Source organism: Talpa occidentalis, unplaced genomic scaffold, assembly GCF_014898055.3.
Source record: "Talpa occidentalis isolate TD23 unplaced genomic scaffold, MPIMG_talOcc4v2.1 talOcc4.14, whole genome shotgun sequence".
NCBI lineage: Eukaryota > Metazoa > Chordata > Mammalia > Eulipotyphla > Talpidae > Talpa > Talpa occidentalis.
The window spans coordinates 55,679,450-55,701,953 of NW_023601433.1; the positions used below are offsets into that span (position 1 = coordinate 55,679,450).

At 44.8% G+C, this 22,504-nt stretch overlaps 2 protein-coding genes across 11 annotated transcripts in view; one reads left to right on the forward strand and one right to left on the reverse strand.

Moving 5' to 3' along the window:
• Window positions 1-2,924: 2,924 nt before the first annotated feature.
• Window positions 2,925-15,013, reverse strand: ANKRD16 (ankyrin repeat domain 16). Its single transcript, XM_037510567.2, has 7 exons — window positions 14,374-15,013; window positions 12,489-12,709; window positions 10,764-10,806; window positions 7,997-8,105; window positions 6,010-6,171; window positions 4,553-4,631; window positions 2,925-3,591 (listed from the first exon to the last, which is right to left on the reverse strand). Exons 1-7 carry the CDS (start codon window positions 14,691-14,693, stop codon window positions 3,422-3,424), a joined length of 1,104 nt encoding a protein of 367 aa, XP_037366464.1. The 5' UTR covers window positions 14,694-15,013; the 3' UTR covers window positions 2,925-3,421.
• Window positions 14,419-22,504, forward strand: part of FBH1 (F-box DNA helicase 1) — a 44,638-nt gene continuing 36,552 nt past the window's right edge. For 2 of the 10 annotated variants that reach the window (XM_037510562.2, XM_037510566.2), the window contains exon 1: window positions 15,375-15,457. In XM_037510562.2, the coding sequence (XP_037366459.1) occupies window position 15,457 (1 nt within the window). In that variant the 5' untranslated portion in view covers window positions 15,375-15,456. The other 8 variants (XM_037510565.2, XM_054695071.1, XM_054695066.1 and 5 more) reach the window with 8 other exon arrangements.

The window sequence follows — 22,504 nt, forward strand, 5'->3', positions numbered from 1 at the left end:
GGGCGCACACCTGCGGAGCCGGGCCGGAGCACAGAAGGCGGCGTCTCGGCGGTTCCCGCGGGCCTGGGCCCCGCAGCGAGGGCGGACGCGACCCCCGGGAGCGCCGGAGAGAGCCCAGAGCGAGTCAAGTCCCCCTGCTCCGCGTTTTCACAACCATGATGGGTGTAGAGAGGCAAGACCCTGCCAGCCCCCCGCTCCTCAGCCCGGGATCCCCGGCCCCTCGGCCCCCCGCCCGCCCGCCGGCGCCCGCCCAGAGAGCCTGGGGAGTCGGGGTTCGCGGGGGCCGGGAGCCTCCCCCCCCCGGCCCGGGCCTCCCGCCCGCCCTGCCCCGGGCGCCCAGCTGCGGTGTCCCGGAGGACGCGAGAGGCCCTCGCCAGCCCCGGAGCCCCGGGACCTCCGCCCGCGAGCCCGCAGCCCTGCGGAGCCGCCCCTGCAGCCGCCGCCTCCCGCCCGGAGGCGGGACCCCGCGCGGCTCCTCGGCGGCCCCCGACCCCGCGCCGGGGGACGGCGCGCACCGCGGGGGCCGCCGAGGACTTGGCCCCGCGCAGGGCGGGACTGGGGTGAGCGTCCCTCGATGCTCTGCCCGGGGGGCGGGTGGACGACCCTGGAGGCGCCGCGGACCCCAGAAGGCGGACGCGGCCCGGGAGCTGCGGGAGGAGACCTGGCGGGGCGGGGGGAGCTGCCGGCGGGACCCCCAGGGCCCCGAGCCCGACGCCCCATCCGGGGCCCCCACGGACGGCGGGGACTCGGCCACGCCAGAGGCTGCGGGCTGGGGCGGGTGATGCCTTCTCCGTGGTGCCCGGGGGTGTGGGAACGAGGGGATCCTCTGCGCCCCCGGAGAGGAGAGTCGAGGCCTGGGGGCGCGGTTCTCCGCAGCAGGCGGGAGAATCTCAAAAAGCCGCTCAGACCAGCCAAAAGCGGGCGCCCAGGGCTGGCGCCCCGACCTTATGGGACGCAGCCCCGGACCCTCACAGCACCTGTGGGCGAGCCCCGTTGGCTTCAGAGCGAGGGTGAGGGAGAAGGAACCTCTGGGGGCAGGTGGGGACGAGGCCTGTGGGGGGCCCCACGGCGGAGAGGGGCCCGGAGCGCCCCCGCGGGGAGCGCGGTCTCCATGACCCGGCATAGGGCTGGCCTGAGCGCAGGGCGCCTGGCAGCGGCGGCATTGAGACCTGGTGCCAGGGGACCGCACTGAGTGCCCCTACGGCTGGGCTGTTTCCCCCCGGGAGAGCTGAGTGTCTCAGACCTCAGAGTGTGCACAGCTGGGATGGGGGGTGGCTGGTGCTGAGACCGCAGCCTGGAGAAGGCCCGCAAGCTGGACGCCCCTGTTGGGAAGATGGAGTCTGCCCTGACTGAGCAGTGGTTGCCCCTGGAGGGAGCAGGGCTGTGGGGGCCAGTCGAGAGCGATCCTGGGGAGTGGGGTTGCAAAGGAGCTGCCTGTGGGTTGCTCCCTGGCCAGCCGGGGATCGAACTTGTGCTGCAGTGGCTGCAGTAAGCTTCATAGGTTGTGTCTTAACCCCTTGAGCCACCTGGTAGGCCTGAGAAAGTGACGTTTAAGGCCTAAAGGAAGTAAGAAAAGTTACTATAATAAGGAAATGAGGGACTAATACTAATATCATTTTTGTCATTAGCATTATTATTACAGTAAATGTTAATATACTATTTTTTAAATGTTAATATACTATTAATATCATTGCTTTCTCTGGCTTTTAAATAGATGGGGCAGCAGTGTCTAGTACCCAGTTTTTATTATAGGGCAAATCACAACGAGAACTCCTGGGAAACTGAAGAGTGACCTGAGACACTATTGCTAGTTTATAAGGGCAGAAGCAAAGCTAAGATGTGAATGGATTGTGCATGGAGTCAGTGCAAACAAAAAAGCAGCACTGAGAGAAAAGGCCAGTCCCAGACTGATCTCTGTCCATGCTGCAAGTCTGGACAATCACATAACATAATCTTCAGACCCAAAGGGCGTCAACAAAAAGACATCTCTGAAACCACAGAAAAATGGCAACTGCCGCTTCAGTCAGGGAACATGTAGTGTGTAACATAGCAGCCACAAGACAGGACATTCTGTGCTCAAGCTGTGTTTCCACCAGAACATTTGTTTTGTTGTTAGGGGTAGGAATGAGCCAGAACCATCTGGGAATAATTAAGGAGACATGGAAATACTTGCTGGTTATCCAGTCTAGCACAAGGCTGAGAATAGGTGGGTGTCTAATAAATTCTTACTGGATTACACTGAATAGGGGGAATCAACACTTTTTCTTTTTTTTTTTTAAAGATTTATTTATTTATACAAGCACTGGGTACAGTCAGAAGTGCGGGAGGGTGAGAGAATCCACCAGAGTGAGAGCGGGGAGCAGAACAGGCAGACTGACGAAGTACACTGCTGATGGGAGCAGTGGGCATAGCATTAGAGGTCTGCACACCATGTGGGACCCTCACAGCTGGGGATCGAACTGGTGCTGCAGAGGCTGTGGGCAGCTTCAGAGCCTAGCACTCAACTGTTGTGCCACCGGGGAGGCCCAAGGGATCAACTCTTGATTGTGATTCATACACAATTTTTTTTTGACTTATTAACTTGGACTAATAATCATTCTTTGTAAGTCAGGGGAAATTATAAAAAAGAATAAAATGAAAAACAGGAAAAGAATCCAAATGCTTGAAGACTCATGATTGTCAATTTGTTTTAGTTGCTACAGTATTTTTTAAGTTACAATGTCAAGTGTTTCATTCCCTAATAGTCACAGGCTTCAGGTGGACTGATGGGCGAGGACAAAAAACAGCATGTGGGTTTAAGAAAAATAAAACAAAGCAAAACACCACATTCTTCAACTGAAGTAATAGCAAAGTTGAAAAAACATCTTTGGTACATTTTTAGGTGTATTTATTACCCAAAGGTAATTTCTAATTTCACTTTAATGGGAGAAAAAAGTGAAATGGAGGTATGGAAAGATTCTGATTGTGCTGTACATCTCTGAATGTGCCACACAGCTCAGAACTCAGTCTCCTAATTGTCTGGGAATTCTCAACTGAAGGGGAGAGGGCAGGGGCAAGAGAAGGGAAATGTGGCTACTGACAGATTTCACTGACTCGGTAATCACATGAGAAGCAAGATATAAATGACCATGCATCTTATTGTCTTTTTTTTTTTAAGATTTATTTATTTATACAAGCACTGGGTACAGTCAGAAGCACGGGAGGGTGAGAGAATTCACCAGAGTCAGAGCGGGAAACAAAACAGTCAGATGGACCGAAATACACTGCTGAGGGGAGCAGCGGGCTGCAGGAGAGGTCTGCGTGCCATGTGGGACCCTTGCCGTGGTTGGGGATCTAACGGGCACTGCAGAGGCTGCAGGCAGCTTAGCAGCCCAGAGCTCCACCGCTGCGCCACCAGAGGAAGCCCTCTTATTGTCTTCTTTTAGAAACACCCTTGTGTCTTTTCACAGTGGGCGAAGCACTGCAGAATGTCTGCTCTCTGGGTGAGTTGCTGGGCCCAGGTCCCTGTACTGTCTGGAGAGTCCTTCAGGCCGGTCCGCAGAAGAAACTCAACACAGGCCCTGTGCTGCCCTGTGCAGGCCAGATGCAGGGCTGGAAACAGAAGCCACAGGAACTAAGCGCATGACCTCCCAGAACAATAATGACCTGGTGAGTGGGTTGCTGCTTATAAAAAGACTGATTTTTTCAATTCTACAGATATCATATGTCCACAATTTATCCTATGACTCCGCCTATATGGGATCAAAACATTTTTCCTTTCTATGGAACTGGGGAGGAAATGTTTTAAAGATAACAAAACCGGTTGGAGAGGATTTAAGAGATTTGTCTAAAGCAACAAAATGAGCTGATGAGAAATAGGAGACTTTAAAGGTATAGAGAACTTTGAAAATTTCAAAGTTTTGTGAATTCTTTATTTAAGTGAAAATGTCACGATGAATAAAAATGACAGGACCAAAAAAAAAAAAAAAAAAACCTACTGCTAAATTTCCCATTCTAGTTAAAGATCAGTAATGAGGGTTTCTGATGTGTGGCAAGCCGGACTGCTCTGAGGTCCTTGTGAAGAAAGTCTGTGATTGTCCCCCCATGCCATTATCTGTGAGTCTTTCAAGCACCACTAATATTCACTAAACCCTTGCAAGAGGGCCATACACACAGTGTTACCAGAGGGTTTATCACAAAATTCAAATCTAAATAATTAACTCTGAAAATACCTTTCTCATCCCTAAACTTAAAAAATTATAGTGAATATAGTTTTTAAATACATTCCAAAGAGATAGGACCTATAAAGAATCTATGTGATAGCTGGTGTCATTGTAGATTAAGAAACATATGGTTTAAAATAATAAAAACAGCAATAATAGCAGCAGTAGTGAGCAGTAGGCATCATTGCTGCTGTGGTAACAGTATAATAGAGCTTTGCAAACAGAGATGTTATTTTAAGGAAAAGTTGCTGAATTACTAGAGAAATAATATTAAAACCAATGCTTTTAATATAAAAGTCCATGCATTATTTACATTCAGTTTACTAGGTAGATGCAAAATGAAGTCATACCTGATCTATTTTTTTCATCTTTAGAGCTGATGTCAGCACCCAAGGATAAGAGCGTCTGGATTGTGCTTATATGTCCTTCCTGAGAGTTCAAATAAACTTGTTATCACTGTGATGATGAGGATAAAAGCAGCCTTTAAACACAAACTCAAATGTATATTAGGTACTTTTTGTAAAATACTCAACTGCTAAAACTGAATTTTCACATCTAAAGGAGGACAGTATTTACATCACTTTTAAGTAAAGATGTTGGTGACATTTAGTTACTAGAATACAGATGATCAACTTTTTAGGCCAAACTATCAACCAATACAATTGGGTGTAAGTACAAGGAGTATAGTTTTGTGACTTATACAGAACACATAGTTCTCAAATCTCTAAAGCAAACATACTCAGCAAAAATCTTTAGGGCGAAATAAACTAGGAAGACTATAACCTCTCTTGGATGGGGTTCTTATCACAGCTAGCACTACTATTTATGAAGTAATTTATATTCTTCTTGTCTAGCCCATTAGCCTATAAGTATGTGGTGAGACAAAATGAAGATTGTAGGTTCCCTCTTCATATGGAGGGACCCACCAGCTTTTTTATCCCTGTGGTTACTGACAATCTTTTTTTTTTTTTTTTTTTTTAAAGATTTATTTATTTATTTATACAAGCACTGGGCACAGTCAGAAGCCCAGGAAGGTGAGAGAATTCACCAGAGCAAGGAACAGAACAGGCAGACTGACGAAACACACTGCTGAGGGGAGCAGCGGGCAGCAGGAGAGGTCTGCACACCTTGCGGGACCCTCGCCCCGTGGCTGGGGATCGAACCGGCGCTGCAGAGGCTGCAGGCAGCTTCGCAAGCAAGCGCTCAACCGCTATGCCACCGGGGAAGCCCACTGATGATCTTCTTAACCTACCCTCATCTATATGCCTGCTTTCTCATAGGGAGAATGTAGGCAGGAGAGCGGAGCTCAGGAAAAACTTTATTCCTGCAACTAGAAAAACAAGTAAAGGCAGATAGCATGTAAGACAGGACATGACCAGATATTATCCTTGTGAAAAGTTGTTTGTGTGTCTTAAATATTTTATACACTGAAGAGCCCAGTAAATGCATTCTTGCTACAGTTAAGGAAAACTTTCTGAAGTTCAGTATAAATATTGAAAGCTAGGAATTTCATGCAATTTTGCAAACAACACTATTCCTGGAAACAAAAAATGGTGCGAAGGAACACAAAGTTCAGGCATTAATAGGGAGTAGAGGTATTTTTTATAGTTTTTACAAAGGAAAAAGAAAAGTCAGGTTTCTATTTAAATGGACACAGGGCTACAGAATCATGAAAATTTCAAGAGTATATCATGGGCAGCTTCTTCTATAGATGGAGCTAAAGAAAACAGCCCTAAGGAGGAAATAAGCAGCAACAGAATAAGGCAAGCCCAGGGAAGCAGGGACACGGCTACAAAAAGAAACAGACCTTAGCTGCATAATGAAGCGCTGTGAAGTGGGTGGCTCTTGCTCTCACATCTATGTCAGTGCCAAGTTCAGAGACCAAGAATCGGATGGCTTCATCCTGCCCAGTGACTGCTGCCCTGTGTATAGCCTGGGCCCCCAGGGAATCTTCAGCAGAAACACAAACCTAACAGATTGGAGAAAGAACAAAATAAGCAGAAGAACCCTGGTCGATGGCTCTTTTTTGACATTCTGGCAAAATTCTGTTGTCTATGAACAGTTTTTTGGGCAGATGATACTGTTTTTGTCAGATCCTTCAAGGATTTTGGCAAAACAAAAAAAAAGGTTCATAGTCAACCATTTAGGCTAAAGTGTCAGAAGCATAGTCAGTAGGGAATTTGTTGTTATTATTAAACTATAAAGTAGCTTGGTAAATGTTAACTTTGCTAACTGCTTTATACATATGATTTAATTATTACAGTAACCTTTTGGTGAAATTTGTCACCATTTTATTTCGTTTATTTTTATTTATTTTCCCATGACCATGCCTTATGTCCCCTTTGATCCTTTCTTTTTTTTTTTCAAGATTTATTTTTATTTATTTCTACAAGCACTGGGTACAGCCAGAAGCACGGGAGGGTGAGAGAATTCACCAGAGCCAGAGCGGGGAGCAGAGCAGGCAGAAGGACCAAGGTACACTGCTGAGGGGAGCAGCAGGCGGCAGGAGAGGTCTGCACGCCATGTGGGACCCTCCTCTGGTGGCCAGGGAGCAGCTGGTGATCGAACCAGTGCTGCAGAGGCTGCGGGCAGCTTTGCAACCCAGTGCTTAACCGCTGCGCCACCGGGGAGGCCCCCCTTTGATCCTTTCTCCCTCCCCCTTCCCTTTCACCTTAAAACCTCACTTTGTTTATTAATGGCCACTAGTTTTATAAGTATTTTACCTTGGCAAATCACCCACTCTGTATTAATAATGTCCAATATTTGTCATTCCGACTTGCTCAAACTGCTACTTTGCTGTAAATGAAAATATTTTGTCTGTCTTTATTATTTTTTAAAGATTATTTATACAAGAACTGGGGTACAGTCAGAGGCATGGGAGGGTGAGAGAATTCACCAGAGACAGAGCAGGGAGCAAAACAGGCAGACGGACTGAAGACACCGCTGAGGGGAGGAGCGGGCGAGAAAGGAGAGGTCTGCTGCACCATGTGGATTTCTCCCTGGCCGGCCGGGAATCAAACCTGCACTGCAGAGGCTGCAGACAGCTTCATAGCGGCGCTCAACCTGCTGCGCCACCAGGGAGGCCCTTGTCTGTCTTTACTGCTGAACAGCATTCCATAGTGTAGAATACCACACCTTAATCTAAACTTCGATTGATGTGCATTTAGGCTGCTTCTATACTCTAACTATTGTAAACAGTGCTGCAACATTGTAGAACAGTTTTTTGAGTCCATAGTTTTACATTCTTTGGATAGATGCCCAGGAGTGGGATTGCTGGGTCATGGGTTATTTCCAGTTGTAATTTTTTTTTTCCATTTGTAATTTGTTAAGGTAATTCCAGATCACTTTCCAAAATAGTTGCATCAGTTGACATTTCCACCAACAGTGTAATAGTGTCTTGTTACTGATCTTAAAAGAGGGAGCTCTCAGTTTCTCACCATTAAGTATTCTGTTGGCTGTAGTTATAAAATATGACCTGCATTATATTAAGGTCCTTCTATTTTTCTCTTGTTCAGAGTTTTTATCATAAATGTTACTGAATATTTCTCTGCATCTATTGGCAGTATTATGATTTTTATCTTTTGCTGATTTTTAGCTTTCCTTTTGTAAAATGCATTATAGTGATTCAGTTTGTCTCCATTTTACAGATGGAAATACTGAGGTCAAAGGGTCCACAGGGGGGATGTGGCAGAGCTGGGTTTAAGCCCAGGATTTGAATAACTATTTTTCCTACTTTTTCTATGACTAAATTTTACAGGAAGACCCAAAGGAGTAGAACCAAACCATTTCTATACCTTTTGTGTTTCGAGGAGCAGCCTGGCTATCGTGATGTGACCACACTGAATTGCATCCATAAATGGTGTGAGACCACACTTGTCTCTGCAGTCTGGTTTGTAATGGCACCTAGATCCCAAACCCAAAATAACAGAACTTAGAAAGTCATTGCTTCAAACTCAATCAAGTGACTCGACCACCTACAGTAAATGACATGCCTTCCAAAATCCTATGAAAATCTGGAGTACTCTTACTTTCTCCCTCTCCACACCCCCACAGACTTCAAGAAGACCTCCAATGGTCAGGATGTTGCACCTGCTTGCCTCTTGCCAGCTTCTTCCTCCCTGTGTTTACTGCAGCCTACCATTTTCCTGGCCTTATCTTCTACCTGGGCTGAATTCTACAAGTCCTTCTGTTCTAACTTCTTTATTGTTCCACCTTTTGTCCCTGTCTTCCTTGTCCTACATCTTCATGTTTCTATCGTCATCATTTTTTCTTGTTTTAATCTTCTTGGCCCTACCTTCCAGGAATACTACCTTTTTCTGTTTCCACCTTGTTTTTGATCCTACATTTCCCCTGTCCTACCTTCTTCTGGTACTTCCTTTTTCCTCTCCCACTTCTAATCCTACCTCCTTCTGGTCCAGCACCCTACTTATCCTATACTCTTCCATTCTATCCTCTTCTGATCCTATATTCTTTCAGTTCTTCTACTGGTCTTAACATCTTGTGGGTCCTACCTTCTAAAAGCCCTACCTTATACACTCTACATTTTCCTACTCCAATCTTGTTTTTGGTTTTATTTTCTTTTTGGTCCTACCTCTTCCCATTTATACCTTTATCATCTTCTACATTCTTCTGTTCCTACTTTCTATGGGTTCTACCATCTTCCTAGTACTACTTTCTTCTCAGACCTATTCTCTAGAATCCTTCCACCCTGTACCTACCTTCTACCTGACCTACATTCTTCTGGTCCTACCTACTTTAGGTCCAATCCTCTACCTGTCTGACTTTCTTCCTCTCCTGTCTTTTACCATTCCTACCATATGCCAGTCCTGCTTAATACCTACCCTACCATCTTGGCCCTGCCTTCTACCAGTCCTATTGTCTTCTTGGTTCTACCTTACTCATTCTCCTATATTTATCAGCTCCTACTTTCTTTATGAGTTCTATTTTATGGTCCTATCTTCCTCAGCTCCCAACTCTTTCCTGGCCTACCTTCTTTTCCTCCAGTTGCCCAGCCCTTTGCTACCTTTGCACTTGCTGATCCCCTCTGCTTAGAACATTATTTCTTCATTCTTTACTTGGCAAACTCTAACTCATCCTTCAAATAAAATCTTCAATGTCATCTCAAGAGGTCTATCTTCTGTGCCTAATCTATAGTAACATCTTATTTTGTACTTTTCCTTGGTAGTATTAGTTTAATTTATAATTTTATATCTATTTGTACATTTGTCTATACTTGGCTTCCATACTAGACTATAGGTAGTTAAAGAAAAGTTTGTTTTGCTTATCACCTAGCACCTGATACATAGGAAATCCTCAAAAAATGTTTGTTGGGTGAATAATGAAAGTATATTTATAAATTTGAAGACAATCAAGAATGTTCTGATTTGTAGGAGGCAAGTCCTACTACATATAGACAATGCTTTCAGGCACTGCATTAAGCCTTCTTCTCTTCTTACTATACATTGTTTCCTCAGGTAATATCTTTTACTCTTATGGAATCAATCATCCTTTCCATGTTGATGAGGTACACATTTCTATCTTAATCCATACTTCTTTGAAATTTAGATCTGTGTCTTCACCTGCTTGACATCTTTGCTTGCATGTACCATTGGCATATGCAATCGACATGTCTAAAAGTGAAATTATTGTATTCTACACCCCCCCCCCAGCTTGTTCCTCCTTGAGTGTTCTCCATCTTAGTAAAAAAAACCAGCACCACTGCCAGCTACTTAAAAAACCCAAAAGTCAACCCAACCCCGCCTTCACCATCTCCCACAGATTTGTTGAGTCTACTCCTTAAGTAGCTCCAAATCTTTCTCTTCATCCCTACAATCAGCTTTAGTCCACCTACTATTACCTTTCCCAATTGGTTTTGCAGCACCTGCTGTTGCTACTCCTCCAAATTATTTTCTATTTTCCAACCACTTAAACAGTTTAAGAATATTCAGTGGCATCTTATATGCATAGAAAAAAACCTCTAAAATCATTCACATGGCTGGAGTTGTAAAATATGCCCAGCATTATAAACCTGCCCTTCCTGCCCAGTTTCATCTCACACCATTCTCCCTATACATACTGAATTTTTTCAGATTCTCCAATGTATTGTGCTTTTTCCACCTTCAGGTCACAGTTTAAATATCACTGGGGTTGAGTCCTTACTCCTAGGCCAAATGAGGTGCTTCTGTCAGACATTCCCACAGGGACTCTCCAATTCCTTGTAATGCTATTCTCACATTGTACAGTGTCTTTTCTGTTAGCATCCTGAGGGGGAAAACAACATTTGAGGTCTCTTTTCTGTTGTAGCCCTTGCACCTGGTATAGTCGCTAGTTTATATTCAGCACGGAATGAATATTTGTTGAATGAACATGTAAATGTATTTTTTTTCACATTGCTTAGCTATTTTTGTTTTGTAAGTCTTTGGGTTATCTGCTTATAGCCTTCGCTTATTTCTCTTTTGGTAGTCTAGTTTCTTTATGAACAATCTGAGCATTGTATGTAGCATCAATATTAACTTTATTATAATTAGCAAATATTTTCCTCAGTTTGCTGTTTTTTCTTACCTCTGAAGAAGCACCTTTACTGCCTCTAAACAGCCATGCATTGCTGGGAGAAGAGAGTTGAGAATGAGAGCTTTTTAGTGTCTATTTTGAATGTTTCTTTCCTCTCCCTGCCCCATCCTTTTAGCTTTGACTTGCAGGAAGAAGTAATTAAATTACATATCCCGCTATTATTCTGGAAATATAATAAAAATTTAGCTGGATAAATGGTAAAGAATGTTTTCATTTTTCAGGCACATAGCCAACATCTGATTATCTTGTCTTTATGAATATTGTCATTGCAAAATTTTTTTTTAAAGACTTATTTATTTTTATATAAGAGCTGGGGTACAGGCCAGAGGCGCCGGAGGGTGAGAAGATCCACCAGAGACAGAGCGGGGAGCAGAACAGGCAGACGACCAAAATACACTGCTGAGGGGAGCAGCAGGTGAGATAGGAGAGGTCTGCCGCACCTTGTGGGATCCTCACCGGCCAGAATTGAACCCACACCGCAGAGGCTGCGGATAGCTTCACAGCACGGTGCCCAATGCGCTGCGCCACTGGGGAGGCCCTCATTGCAAATTTTTAATCCTTACTTTCGGGCTGCAAATCCATAGTGTCAGATTTTGCCCAGAAAATGCAAAAACATTTTAATAGCATCCCATGACAAAATAATCAGGAATTTAATTCTCCTACTAAAAACAAACATAGATAATAATAAAAAAATTTCTTTCGACTCTCTGTTCTCCCTTAGTTTGTATGAATGACTGGGTGCTGATTGCTTCTCCAAAAGAGTAGGGGAGCTAGTCAAACATTTCATAAGCAGAGGAAAGTTCTACTTATAAAGATTTAAAAAGGATTCTTTGGTACCTAACTGCTCACTATAGCTAATAGTATTATCTTTTGCAGGTTTCCTGAACTGTACCATATCACTGGTATTAATTTTCAGAGAAAATAAAAATTCTGTATTATAATTCACTGCACTTACCTAGAAAGTTAAAGATTATTTTCTATATTTATTTTCTATAATTATTTTCTATATTTCTTGATCCAGAGCTCCTTAAGATCTATTTTTATCTAACACCATAGCAATTTTGCTTTTTACTAATATAAAATAATCTACAAATGGATAATTCAAAGAATATACTCCTACTGATGAGCACTATCTCCCAAATTTATATTTGACATTATCACTAGGTAAGATAAATTACAATCAAGCCCAGATATTTAATTATCAGCACTTATAAGGATGTATCACTTCTCCCTCCTGCCTTTAATCATCACTATCACCATCATCATAACAACAGTAACAATAAAGTAAACATAACCAAGAATGTGGCCAGTTGTTCTGTGCCACTGTGCCAAGCACCGTGTTAAGCAATTCACATATGTCTGCTCCTTACACCCTGTGTCACCCCCGTAATACGAATATCCTTATCATTATTTGGTGATAAGGGAAATTGCTCAGAGACAGTTCCTTGTCCCAGGTCAATGACTTGTTAGAAGACAGAGAGGGGATAAACATGAAAAGTGAACTAATACGAGAAACAAGAGTACTTCAAGTACCAAATTACATTAGTTGTAGAAACTAAATGTATGCCAAAGTACATCAAAGCTACTTGTTCCCTGCCCCTATTTTCCAAAACCCTCCATTTTGCCATGGATGACTCAGTCTAGGTGCTGTTTTGCATTAGCAGATGAAGCAGGCTGTACATCCTGCTTGTGTCCCTACAAAGCTGAAGGTCATACCTGCAGTATGAAGAGGTGTTCTTCCAATTCTGCTCTCTGTCTTCCAGGCAGCTGGGCAAGTTGTGAGCAAGTATTGAAGGACCAGAGGATCACCTTCTCGGCTGGCAATGTGGAAACTGTTCCAACCATCCTTGTTTCTCAGGAGTGGATTGGCACCATGGTCTACAAGGTCCTGGATCACCTCGAGATTCTTCTTGGCACAAGCCATCATCAGAGGCGTCCTAAGGCCAATCAAGACAAGCTGTCAGGTGGAAGAGTAGCTGAAACACTAGAAGTGTGCAGCTAGGTTTTTAGAAAAATGCAAATCTTTGGCAGAGATGGAAAACCTAGAGGTATTGGGAATCTGGAAAGCAGGAAAAGAGCTTTCACTGGCAACTTCTCTGCCTGCTGTGAGGACCCTGAGAGAAATAACAAGGGGGAAAATAATTGTAATGTAGAGCATGCCTGCAAAGGAGAATACTGAGGCCAAGCTACTTCTGAAATAGTTTATATTTAGCAGGGTAGTGAACTGGGACAGAGTTGATCAAAATCATAGAGACTCATGAATTTCTGCATAATCTCCAATCAGAAAATGGGTCTGAAAAGAGCACTTGACATAGCATAGCACCTGTTCATAAAGAGCCCCTGCTCATTGGTGAAGCAAATGAAATAGTGTGATCATAATAAATATTTGAACTTAGTTGTCTCCACAATTATCAGAGCATAAACTATATTCATACCAAGCTCTGATCTTCTCCAGGATCAGTGTAAGTCATTTCACTTCTACAAACTTCCAGTTTCTTGTTTGCAAAATGTGTGATTATAATAAATTTCTGAACTTAGTTGTCTCCACAATTATCAGAGCATAAACTATATTCATACCAAGCTCTGATCTTCTCCAGGATCAGTGTAAGTCATTTCACTTCTACAAACTTCCAGTTTCTTGTTTGCAAAATGAGGGAGCTGACATCCTGGAAAGCTGAAGCAAGTCTTGTTTGCCTTAGAATTTGGTGTGTGGCAATTGGCAGGAGTCTATTATATCTACATAGTCTCTAGGTTCTGTCTTCTAGATTGCCATGACATTAATCACCAACACTATAATTACATACATATATACACACATATATTTAATGTAGTAATGAATAGCAAATAAGAAACAGATAAATGAGAGTTGGAATCTTTTGGAAGGGTTTCACATGAGGGAATGAATCGAGCAGGGAAGATATTTCAGAAAGGCAGAGAAGTGGAAATGGACAAAAATAGCTATTGTGTCTATACCTCCCAAAACATTATCAAATGAACCTATCCTTTTAATGTTTCCCCAGCTCCCAAGCTATTTCCTTATCCACAAAACTGTTTTCAGGAGTATATGAAGTAATGTACCTTTTGAACTGTCTTAAAATCAATTTACCGCAGCACCAGTAAGTCAGTGCAGTGCTTAATCACAGCCAAAGTGCAACCCTCAAAATATAACCAGGCCTTCTCCCCAACTCCACGGGGAAAGATGCAGTTTATTTAACTCTTTATGGTTGTGTGCTGTGTTTACATCAGATCAGGAATCACTCACCGGTTGGAACCTGGTTATGTCATAAACCATAAAGAGTTCATACTACATATAGTAGACAATTTATTATTTGATTATGTTCCGTTTGGTTATATTTTATACTAGTCTCTGCTTTACAAAGGAAAGCAACTGCGTGGACCCAACTGTTACCTCCGCGGGGGTAAGAACAACGCAGACCATCTACTCTATCAGAAGACTGGTGCAGGAGCCTAATCAAATAGCCTAATCTTGAGAATCCGTTGAGAAAGGCTATGGTGTGGGAGCGGACGAAGTCCATGGTCATCTACCACTTTGCAGGGAAAGGGAGAGAGCTGCGGTTCTTTCTGAACTCCCCCCACCTACCAGTCGGCCTTCTTCAGGCAGTCGACCGTGGCTCCGCGGCCCAGCAAGTACCGCACGCAGTCCCGGTGGCCCATGGAGGCTGCCTCATGCAGAGGCCGCTTGTAGTCTCGATTGCTGGCCTCGATGTCCATGTCCCAGGCCTCAACCAGGTAGGCCAGGACGTCGCGCTGCCCGTGGCGGGCGGCCAGGTGCAGGAGGGTGTCCCCGGCCGGCCCACTCCCCGCCGGGCCTCGCGAGCTCTGCAGCTCCTCCCGCAGGGCGCACAGCCGGCCCTCCTGAACCAGCCTGCAGAGCCGCCGCGGGTCCCTGGGCGCGGTCATGCGCTCCTAGTCTTGTCCTCCTCGCCGTGGGGGGGGGGGTCTGAAGCTCGGGGACCTCGGTTTCCCGTGGGGGACCCTTCCCCGACTGCCCTGCCCGGCGCGCGCAGAGGTCGCCCTTGCTAACTGGGTAGGGCTGGACCCCAAGCGGACGCGACGCCTTGTGGGCAGCTGGGAACGTGCACCCCCGGGGCTCTGGCGTCCTGCCGCCTACACTGGCTTCATTTGGGGACCAGTGGGCAGTGGGGGTGCTGCCGCGGAACCCGCACCCCTTCTGGGAGCGCCCGGGGGGGAGGAGGCAGGCTCCCGAGCAGCCCGCCCCGCGGCTGGCCGCGCGCCCTCGGAGGCGGGTGGGGCCCGCGCGCCCCTCACCCACAGCCCCCCTCTCCCCGCCGCTGGCACCCCCGCCCCGCCGCGGGCCCCGGGAGCTCGGAGGAACTCTGGGAAAGTTTCCACTCGCCTTCCCGACCCCAGCGGAAACACGGGCGGGGCGGGGCTGGCCCGGCGGCCGCGCCCCCTCCGGGCGCGCGCTCCCATTGGCCGCCCGAACAGTCCGTCCTCGCGCCCCCGCCGCACACGTGCTCCGATTGGCCGCGGGGGCAGTCTGTCCAGTCCGGCGGCGGGCTCTTCCCTGGGCTGTGGCAGGGGCGGAGCCGGCGGAGGAAGTCCGGGGCCTGTTCTGGCTGTCGCTGCCCTGGGGACGCCGGGACGGGGAGGCCGGGCGCCCGGGGCCGGCGGCGGCTGGAGCGCTGGTCTGGAGCGCCATAGTGCGTGAGGCCGCGGACGTGGCAGGGAGCGCGGGCGGGGCCCTGCCTGTGGACACTTAGCCTTTTGGGGTTCCGAGTGGGGAGCCGGCCTCGGGGTCAGCGAGCGGGTCTGCGGGGGAGGTGGGGGGTCCGGCTCCCGGCTGAGCGCCAGTGTGGAGGGGGCGGCCTGCCTGCGGGGGCTCGGCGGGGCGTGCCCGGGGGAGGCCGAGGGGCACCCCCACGCTGCATCCTGCGCCCGGAGGAGAGGGGCGCTCGTGGTTTCTCGGTGATTGTAGGAGTCACGGGGGATGTGGTCTCGGCTGCCCGCAAGGCAGGATTTCCTTTTCTGCTCTAAATTTTGACCTTGGGCGAGTCATTTTATTGTGTCCCCTTTACGTCTTTTCCACTTGGCACCCTTCCTCCCCTATACCTGAATATTAAGAAAATTACTGGGATAGGGGGAGGCCTTGAGCTCGTGGAGGGTATTGAGAGCTGAGCAAACTGTATGGAGTGGTGGGAAAGATACTGGTAAGGTGTTGAATTCTTTACCTGATTGTATTAGGTGCTAGTCATTTAAACCTTGTGGTGTTTTCAGTTCCTTTAGAGAGAAAATGTGTGTTGCTACTACTTGCCAGGCCTATAAGCAATTATGCTTAGATTCCGTATTGTACTCTGGTTTACAGAACACTACATTAATGGTCTAATCTGCAAATAACCTTGTGAGGCATTCAAGGAATGGAAATTGAGGCCTAAAGAAGTTAGTGATTTTCCTACTGGAAGAAAGGACCATGCTACTTAGTGAATGTCTGCTAGTGCCCGCATTGTGGGCACATAAATTAAGGGAGACAAAATGAAAATAGTCTTCTGGTACGTGCCCATGAAAACAAGCCTATTTTACTGATGAGCAGATTGAATTTGTTTAACTTCCTGAAATATATAGTCATTGGGGACAGAACTAGATCCAATATAGGCTTTGCCAAAATGTTCTGTTTCAAAACCAGGAAGGTGTATATGTGCTTTAAACTGAATAAAGTTTTAGAACATGACAAGCATTATTCTGACTGCTGCTGGTGGAGTGAGTGCAAATGGAGGTTGAGACACCTGGTAGGTTCACACTTTTTGCAGCTAATGCTCCCGGCACCCTAATTACATATAACCCCACCTTTTCTTGACATATGTATCCAGTTTCCCTGATTTTTTTTTTTTAAGATTTATTTATGCAAGAACCAGGGTACAGGCCAGATACGCGGGAGGGTGAGAGGATTCATCAGAGACAGAGGGGGAAACAGAACAGGCAAACTTAACGAAATACACTGAGGGGAGCAGCGGGCAAGACAGGTCTGCTTCGCCATGTGGGATTCTCCCCAGCCGGCTGGGATCTAACCCGGGCTGCAGAGGCTGCGGATAGCTTCACAGCTCGGCACTCAACCGCCTGAACTACAAGTGAGGCCCCAGTTTCCCTGATTTTTAAGACAAAAGTGGGACACATGGATGCACAATAACAGAATATTTGAAATCCAGATGATTGTTTACTTCAGTGGTCCAAATGCAGTGCTACCTCTCCCGCCTTCTTTTTATTTTGGTCTGTGTCTCCCCTTTTCATCTATGTGAATCTCTCTACAGCTCCTATGAGTTTCTAGAGCAAAAGTCTGTCTAGAGGGGAGGGATATACACATTAAACTACGGGATGAAGCTGTTTCTGGGTCTTCCTGATTTTCCAGTTGGGCTGCCCATTTCTTTTGTGCAAACTTTGGAGTTGTGGTCTGGCCTTTATGATCTCTTTTCTCATGTAGTCACCATTGGCATTGTGATTTGTTACTTGACTGTTTCCTTTCTCTTGGATTGTATTTCCTGTCATGTGGCATTTAGCGATGGGCACTGAGGTCATGACCATTTGAGTGTGTGTGAATACCAAACATTGGTGTTAGACTTAGTTCTCTCATTTCAGGTGTGATCTCTTCAGCGTTTCTGTTTCTCATATCCCTCCATCTTTCCTAGGCTGATTTTATTTGAAGACTGAATTTGGATTCTGACTTTGCTCTTCTGGCTGTGAAATTTATCACCAAAGCATCTTAGATCTAATGTCTTCAGCTGTCACTTACATGTCTTCTGAGGACCATATTTCAAAGTTCTCCTGAAGCTTCACCTGACATTCCATAAATAACTTTAAAACAAACAAAACAACTATTTTCAAAACTGAAAATTCTCATCTTGCCTTCACTCCAGGAAAATGTGATTAGAACAAAAAATACTGTTTTTCCTTTACAAGGTAATGACATTATTAATTTCTAGCTAGAAATATCAGTTGTTTTTGCTGTTCTTTCTCTTCTAGTCTTTTCAAAAAGGACATTGGTCCTCACTTCCTCTTCTCCCTATTTTTGCTGCAGCAGCTCTCAGGTCTTTACCAATTCTTGTTTCAGTTAATAAAGTGCTTACTCTCTGTTTTGACAATTTCTGTGTCAACTGGTCCTCTACCCAAACTCTGGAGTTTCTGTTATAAAGTGTGCACACTGCTGATAAGGTAGATGATTCCTTGAATTCCCTGCATGATAAAATTCAGTTGACTTATCATAATAACCAAAGACCTTGCAGTCTGTGCCTCCTAATTTCTTTTCCTCAGGAACCTTGCTCTAATGAAACCCAACTTCCTTGTCACACCACTACTGTGTTCTTTCTCTGCATTTTGTACATACCTCTTTTGCCTTACTTGATCCTATTCATCTTTCAAGGCTGAACTCTTGATAAAGCCTTTTGCAGGCTTCCCTAGCTGTTCTCTGTTCTCAGCCATAGCACGTCAGGAACACATTTGTGTAGCTCTCATATTGCCTCTTATGTATGCTAATTTGTGTTTGTTGTGGTAGCTGCCTTATGGGCTGGCTAAGTCTTAGTCATTTTTGTATCCTTGCAGACTAAGATGGCATTTGACTCCAGAGATATTAACAGAGGAAGCTGTCAGTTTTAAAGAATTTGAGACATAGTAGGCACTTAAAAGTGGTTGTGGAATGGGTTAACATTAGAAAAAGTCTTTCAAACATAAAAATACATTCTGGTCTGCAAATAATGATCATTTTCTTTTCTTTCTTTTCACCATTCCCTTTTCCCTGTGAGAAACATGCTTAGAAAAAAGCGTTCTCCCACTTGTTTATTACAGTAAATGAGCGCTGTCTCCAGGGGAGGAATAGGTGTTTGCAAGGAGGTATGAGGCTCCCAGGAACATTGAGCCTGTAGCCTGGATCTTTTGGATTTTTAGAGAAACAGGATGTGGTGCTGGGAGGGACTTGGCTTTGTGAGCAGAGTGAGCTCTCTGGGAAGGAACTAGCACTGTGTTTCTTTCTTTCTGTTTGTTTCTTTTAGAGCTAGTGGGACAAAATATTTTTAAATTTTACTTTTTGATTGTACAGTATATTTCTTCTAGTTACATTTTCTAAGTTACTTGCCTGTTATTAAGTCTGATGATGATATTGCATCTTGATTTTTAAAAAGTGACACAAATGAAACCTGAAGTTTTTAGAAACGGTTTTAAATCTTTCTGGATATGGAAGGGAGAATGTAGAAAGAATGCTGGACTTGGGGACTCAGAAAACCTAAGTTTTGTTACCACAAGTTCTCTTGTGACTTTAAGCAAGTCTTCTTTGAGCCCCAGGTAAGCTGTGGAACAGAGGATAGTGAGATCAAATGAGAACATGGGAAAGAACTTAAAATAATATGACGCACTTAGGAACTTGCAGCTAATTTAGCATTTCAGAGCCAAAGAAGACAACTTCAACTTCTGTAGAGGGAAGCACTGTAGCCATGCATTTGTTCATTTATTCGGCAGTTATTTGTGGAGCATTGGGTGCTGGGGCTGAATGCCTCACTTTTTCTTCCCCACACTAGACCATAAAGCCTTCAGTTCAGGTGTAGAAGACATGTTCATATTTTTAAAGCACACTTTTTTTTTTAAAGATTGATTTATTTATACAAGCACTGGGTACAGTCAGAAGCGCGGGAGGGTGAGAGAATTCACCAGAGCCAGAGCGGGGAGCAGAACAGGCAGACTGATGAAATACAATGCTGAGGGGAGCAGCAGGCACAGCAGGAGAGGTCTGTCGCGCCGTGTGGGACCCACGCTGGCGGCCGGGGATCGAACTGGCGCTGTAGAGGCTGCGGGCAGCTTTGCAGCCCAGCACTCAACGGCTGCGCCACTGGGGAGGCCCCTTAACGCACAATTTTTAATAATATATAATGTAATAATTTGTACACAGGACATACTAAATAGTACTACAAATCATTGCTACAACTATCTCAGACATACTGTTGATTTTATTACTGCAAAGTGCTTCTGGACTTGAATGAATACTTTCTCCAATACTGGAGTTGGGGAATAACATTGTTAACTATGTTTAAATTGGAAGTCTCATTGATTCACTTTACCTTGTAGTTTGACCTGTGAAATACCTGAGTCCTTGTAATAAGGATTGCACTGCAGTATACCTCTCCTTTCTCTGTAGAAATAGAAGAGGGAAAGTGTCTACTTCTTAATCTTCACAGAGCCCCTCAGAGAAAAGTGGGAGACTTGTAGAGAACGAAGAAGATGAGGGTAAGATTTAGTTAGTAAAAGTGCCCTCTGTGGTTCTTAAATGCTGTCTCTCCAGTCAAGCTCCCTGTACTGGAGTGTTACTGTGATTTTTTAGGGGGGCAAAGAAGGTGTGTTTTTTTTTGTTTGTTTGTTTTACTGGACCTATTTTTTTTTTAAATAAATTTTATTTTTATATTCCCCATACGATTGCAACCCCCTTATTTTGACCCCAATCCCTCTCCTCCCCGCCATAGAGTGTCTCTGGTTCATAGTTGTTTGTTGATTTTGATTTTCACTTTCTTATAGTTATTCATTTTCCTGGTCCCTTATTTAAGTTTTCTAGATTCCTGCTATGAGTGAGACCATCCGATATTTTTCTTTTTCTTTCTGGCTTATTTCGCTGAGCATGATCCCTTCCAGCTCCATCCATGTTGCTGCAAATTGCATGAGTTTATCTTTTTTGAATGCTGAGTAATATTCCATGGTATATATGTACCACATCTTCTTGAGCCAGTCATCTATTTTTGGGCATTTGGGTTGTTTCCAAAGCTTAGCTACTGTAAACAGTGCTGCTATAAACATAGGGGTGCAGGTGCTCTTTGGAATTGATGTTTCTGTGTCCTTTGGGTAAATACCTAGGAGTGGAATTGCTAGATCATATGGAAGCTCTATGTTTAGTAGGTCCAGAAATCTCCACACAGCTCTCCATAGTGGTTGGACCAGTTTGCACTCCCACCAGCAGTGCAGGAGAGTTCCTTTTTCTCCACACCCTCGCCAACATTTGTTGTTGCTAGTTTTTTTAATATGTGCCATTCTCACTGGTGTAAGATGGTATCTCATGGTAGTTCTGATTTGCATTTCCCTGATTACAAGTGATGTTGAACATTTTTTCATATGCCTGTTGGCCATTTGTATTTCCTCTTCAGAGATGTTTCTTTTTAGCTCTTCTGCCCATTTTTGACAGGATGATTTTCTTTGAAAGAAGGTGTTTTTTTAATAATAATCTTTCTCTCCAGGAATTGTGGGCTTTTATTATATTCATTTTGTCCATTTAGGTTAACCTGTAAGTTTTGATAGCAGTTTCAAAAGATCCTGAATAATTAGGGTAAGCTTGGCTGTAGGAGCAAATAGAACCAAATGTGTAAGACCTCACAATTGAAGTTTATTTTCCTATCACTTAACAGTCTAAGTTATCCAGGTTGGAGTCTGTGTGTGTGTGTGTGAAAGTGAGAGAGGAGTGGCTCTTTTAAAGCAGTAACAAAAGGACCCAGACTGCCAGGGGCACATTCTTTTTTTTAAGATTTATTTATTTATTTATACAAGCACTGGGTACAGTCACAAGCACGGGATGGTGAGAGAATTCACCAGAGCCAGAGCGGAGAGTAGAACAGGCAGAGTGATGAAATACACTGCTGAGGGGAGCAGCGGGTGGCAGGAGAGGTCTACGTGCCATATGGGACCCTCGCCCAGTGGCCGGGGATCAAACCGGCGCTGCAGAGGCTGCGGGCAGCCTTGCAAACCAGCGTTCAACCACTGTGCCACCTGGGAAGCCCAGGGGCACATTCTTTTTTAGTGTACTTATAAGGATCCCCTGAGGAATCAGTTTTCTGTTATCTCTAAGGGGAAGAGAAATTGGGAAACAAGCATGCAAGATTTTAGGGCCAACCTGGAAGAGATAAACTCCTTTATTCACATTTCATTGATAGGAGCTCAGTCAAGACCAGTCTGCCTGCAAACTAAGACAGATAAATGTAGGTTAGCTGTGCACTGAGGAAGTTGAGGAACCACAGTTTTGTCACAAACATGTAAAAGCATTCTGTTGCACTTCCTATGACTTGTTTAATAAATTGTTTTGTAGTAAAGATTAAGAAAAGAAGCTGGGAAGATTAAAACAGAATAGAGGGATCATATCCAAACAATTCATATTTAACAAATATTTGAATTGCTATTATTTGCAAGGTATTGTGCCAGGCACTTTAAGGAATAGTAATAATAATAACAGCAATAATATTTCTTGTCTCTTTGGGCATTATAGTGATTCTTCGAGGAATAAATGTGGTTCAAGGAAGGCTGATAAGAGACTGTCCCCTTATCAGACGGCCTGACTAGTGCATGGGGTGTGCTAGTAGAGGGGTCTTAGTGGAACAGACATCAAGGTAAAGAGAGTCAGTGATAGGTAAAGGGCCAAAGTTCAGATAATCACCACTTTCAAGTTAGGCAGCAGAGACCAGGATCCTGAGGTGCCAATTTGCTGAATTCTCTTCAGGGACCACTGGATTCGAGAGTCAGGGAGATGGCATATCTAAGAAAGTTATTGCGGAAAAAGCATTGGACTGGACAAGATTCTGTTTAGAAAGATATCTTTCATACACCTCTGAGTTTTTTTTTTTTTCCCCCTCTCCTAACATCTGAGGGCTATGACATTTCTGTGAATCACTGTGATGGAGTCTCCGAGAGGGATGCAAGTACCCTCTTTTGTATAGAGGAAATGCAGTGTATCATCTTTAGGG

What these genes read in the sequence shown, in the direction of transcription:
- ANKRD16 (XM_037510567.2), bottom strand. Translation starts at nt 14,693, where the DNA reads ATGACCGCGCCCAGGGACCCGCGGCGGCTCTGCAGGCTGGTTCAGGAG. An exon ending in AACACCTCTTCATACTGCAG is followed by an intron (nt 10,807 to 12,488) that starts GTATGACCTTCA and finishes CTCTTCTCCCAG; the next exon opens with CAATGCATGGCTGTTTAGAG. An exon ending in GTAAAGGTGCTTCTTCAGAG is followed by an intron (nt 8,106 to 10,763) that starts GTAAGAAAAAAC and finishes TTTGGGATCTAG; the next exon opens with GTGCCATTACAAACCAGACT.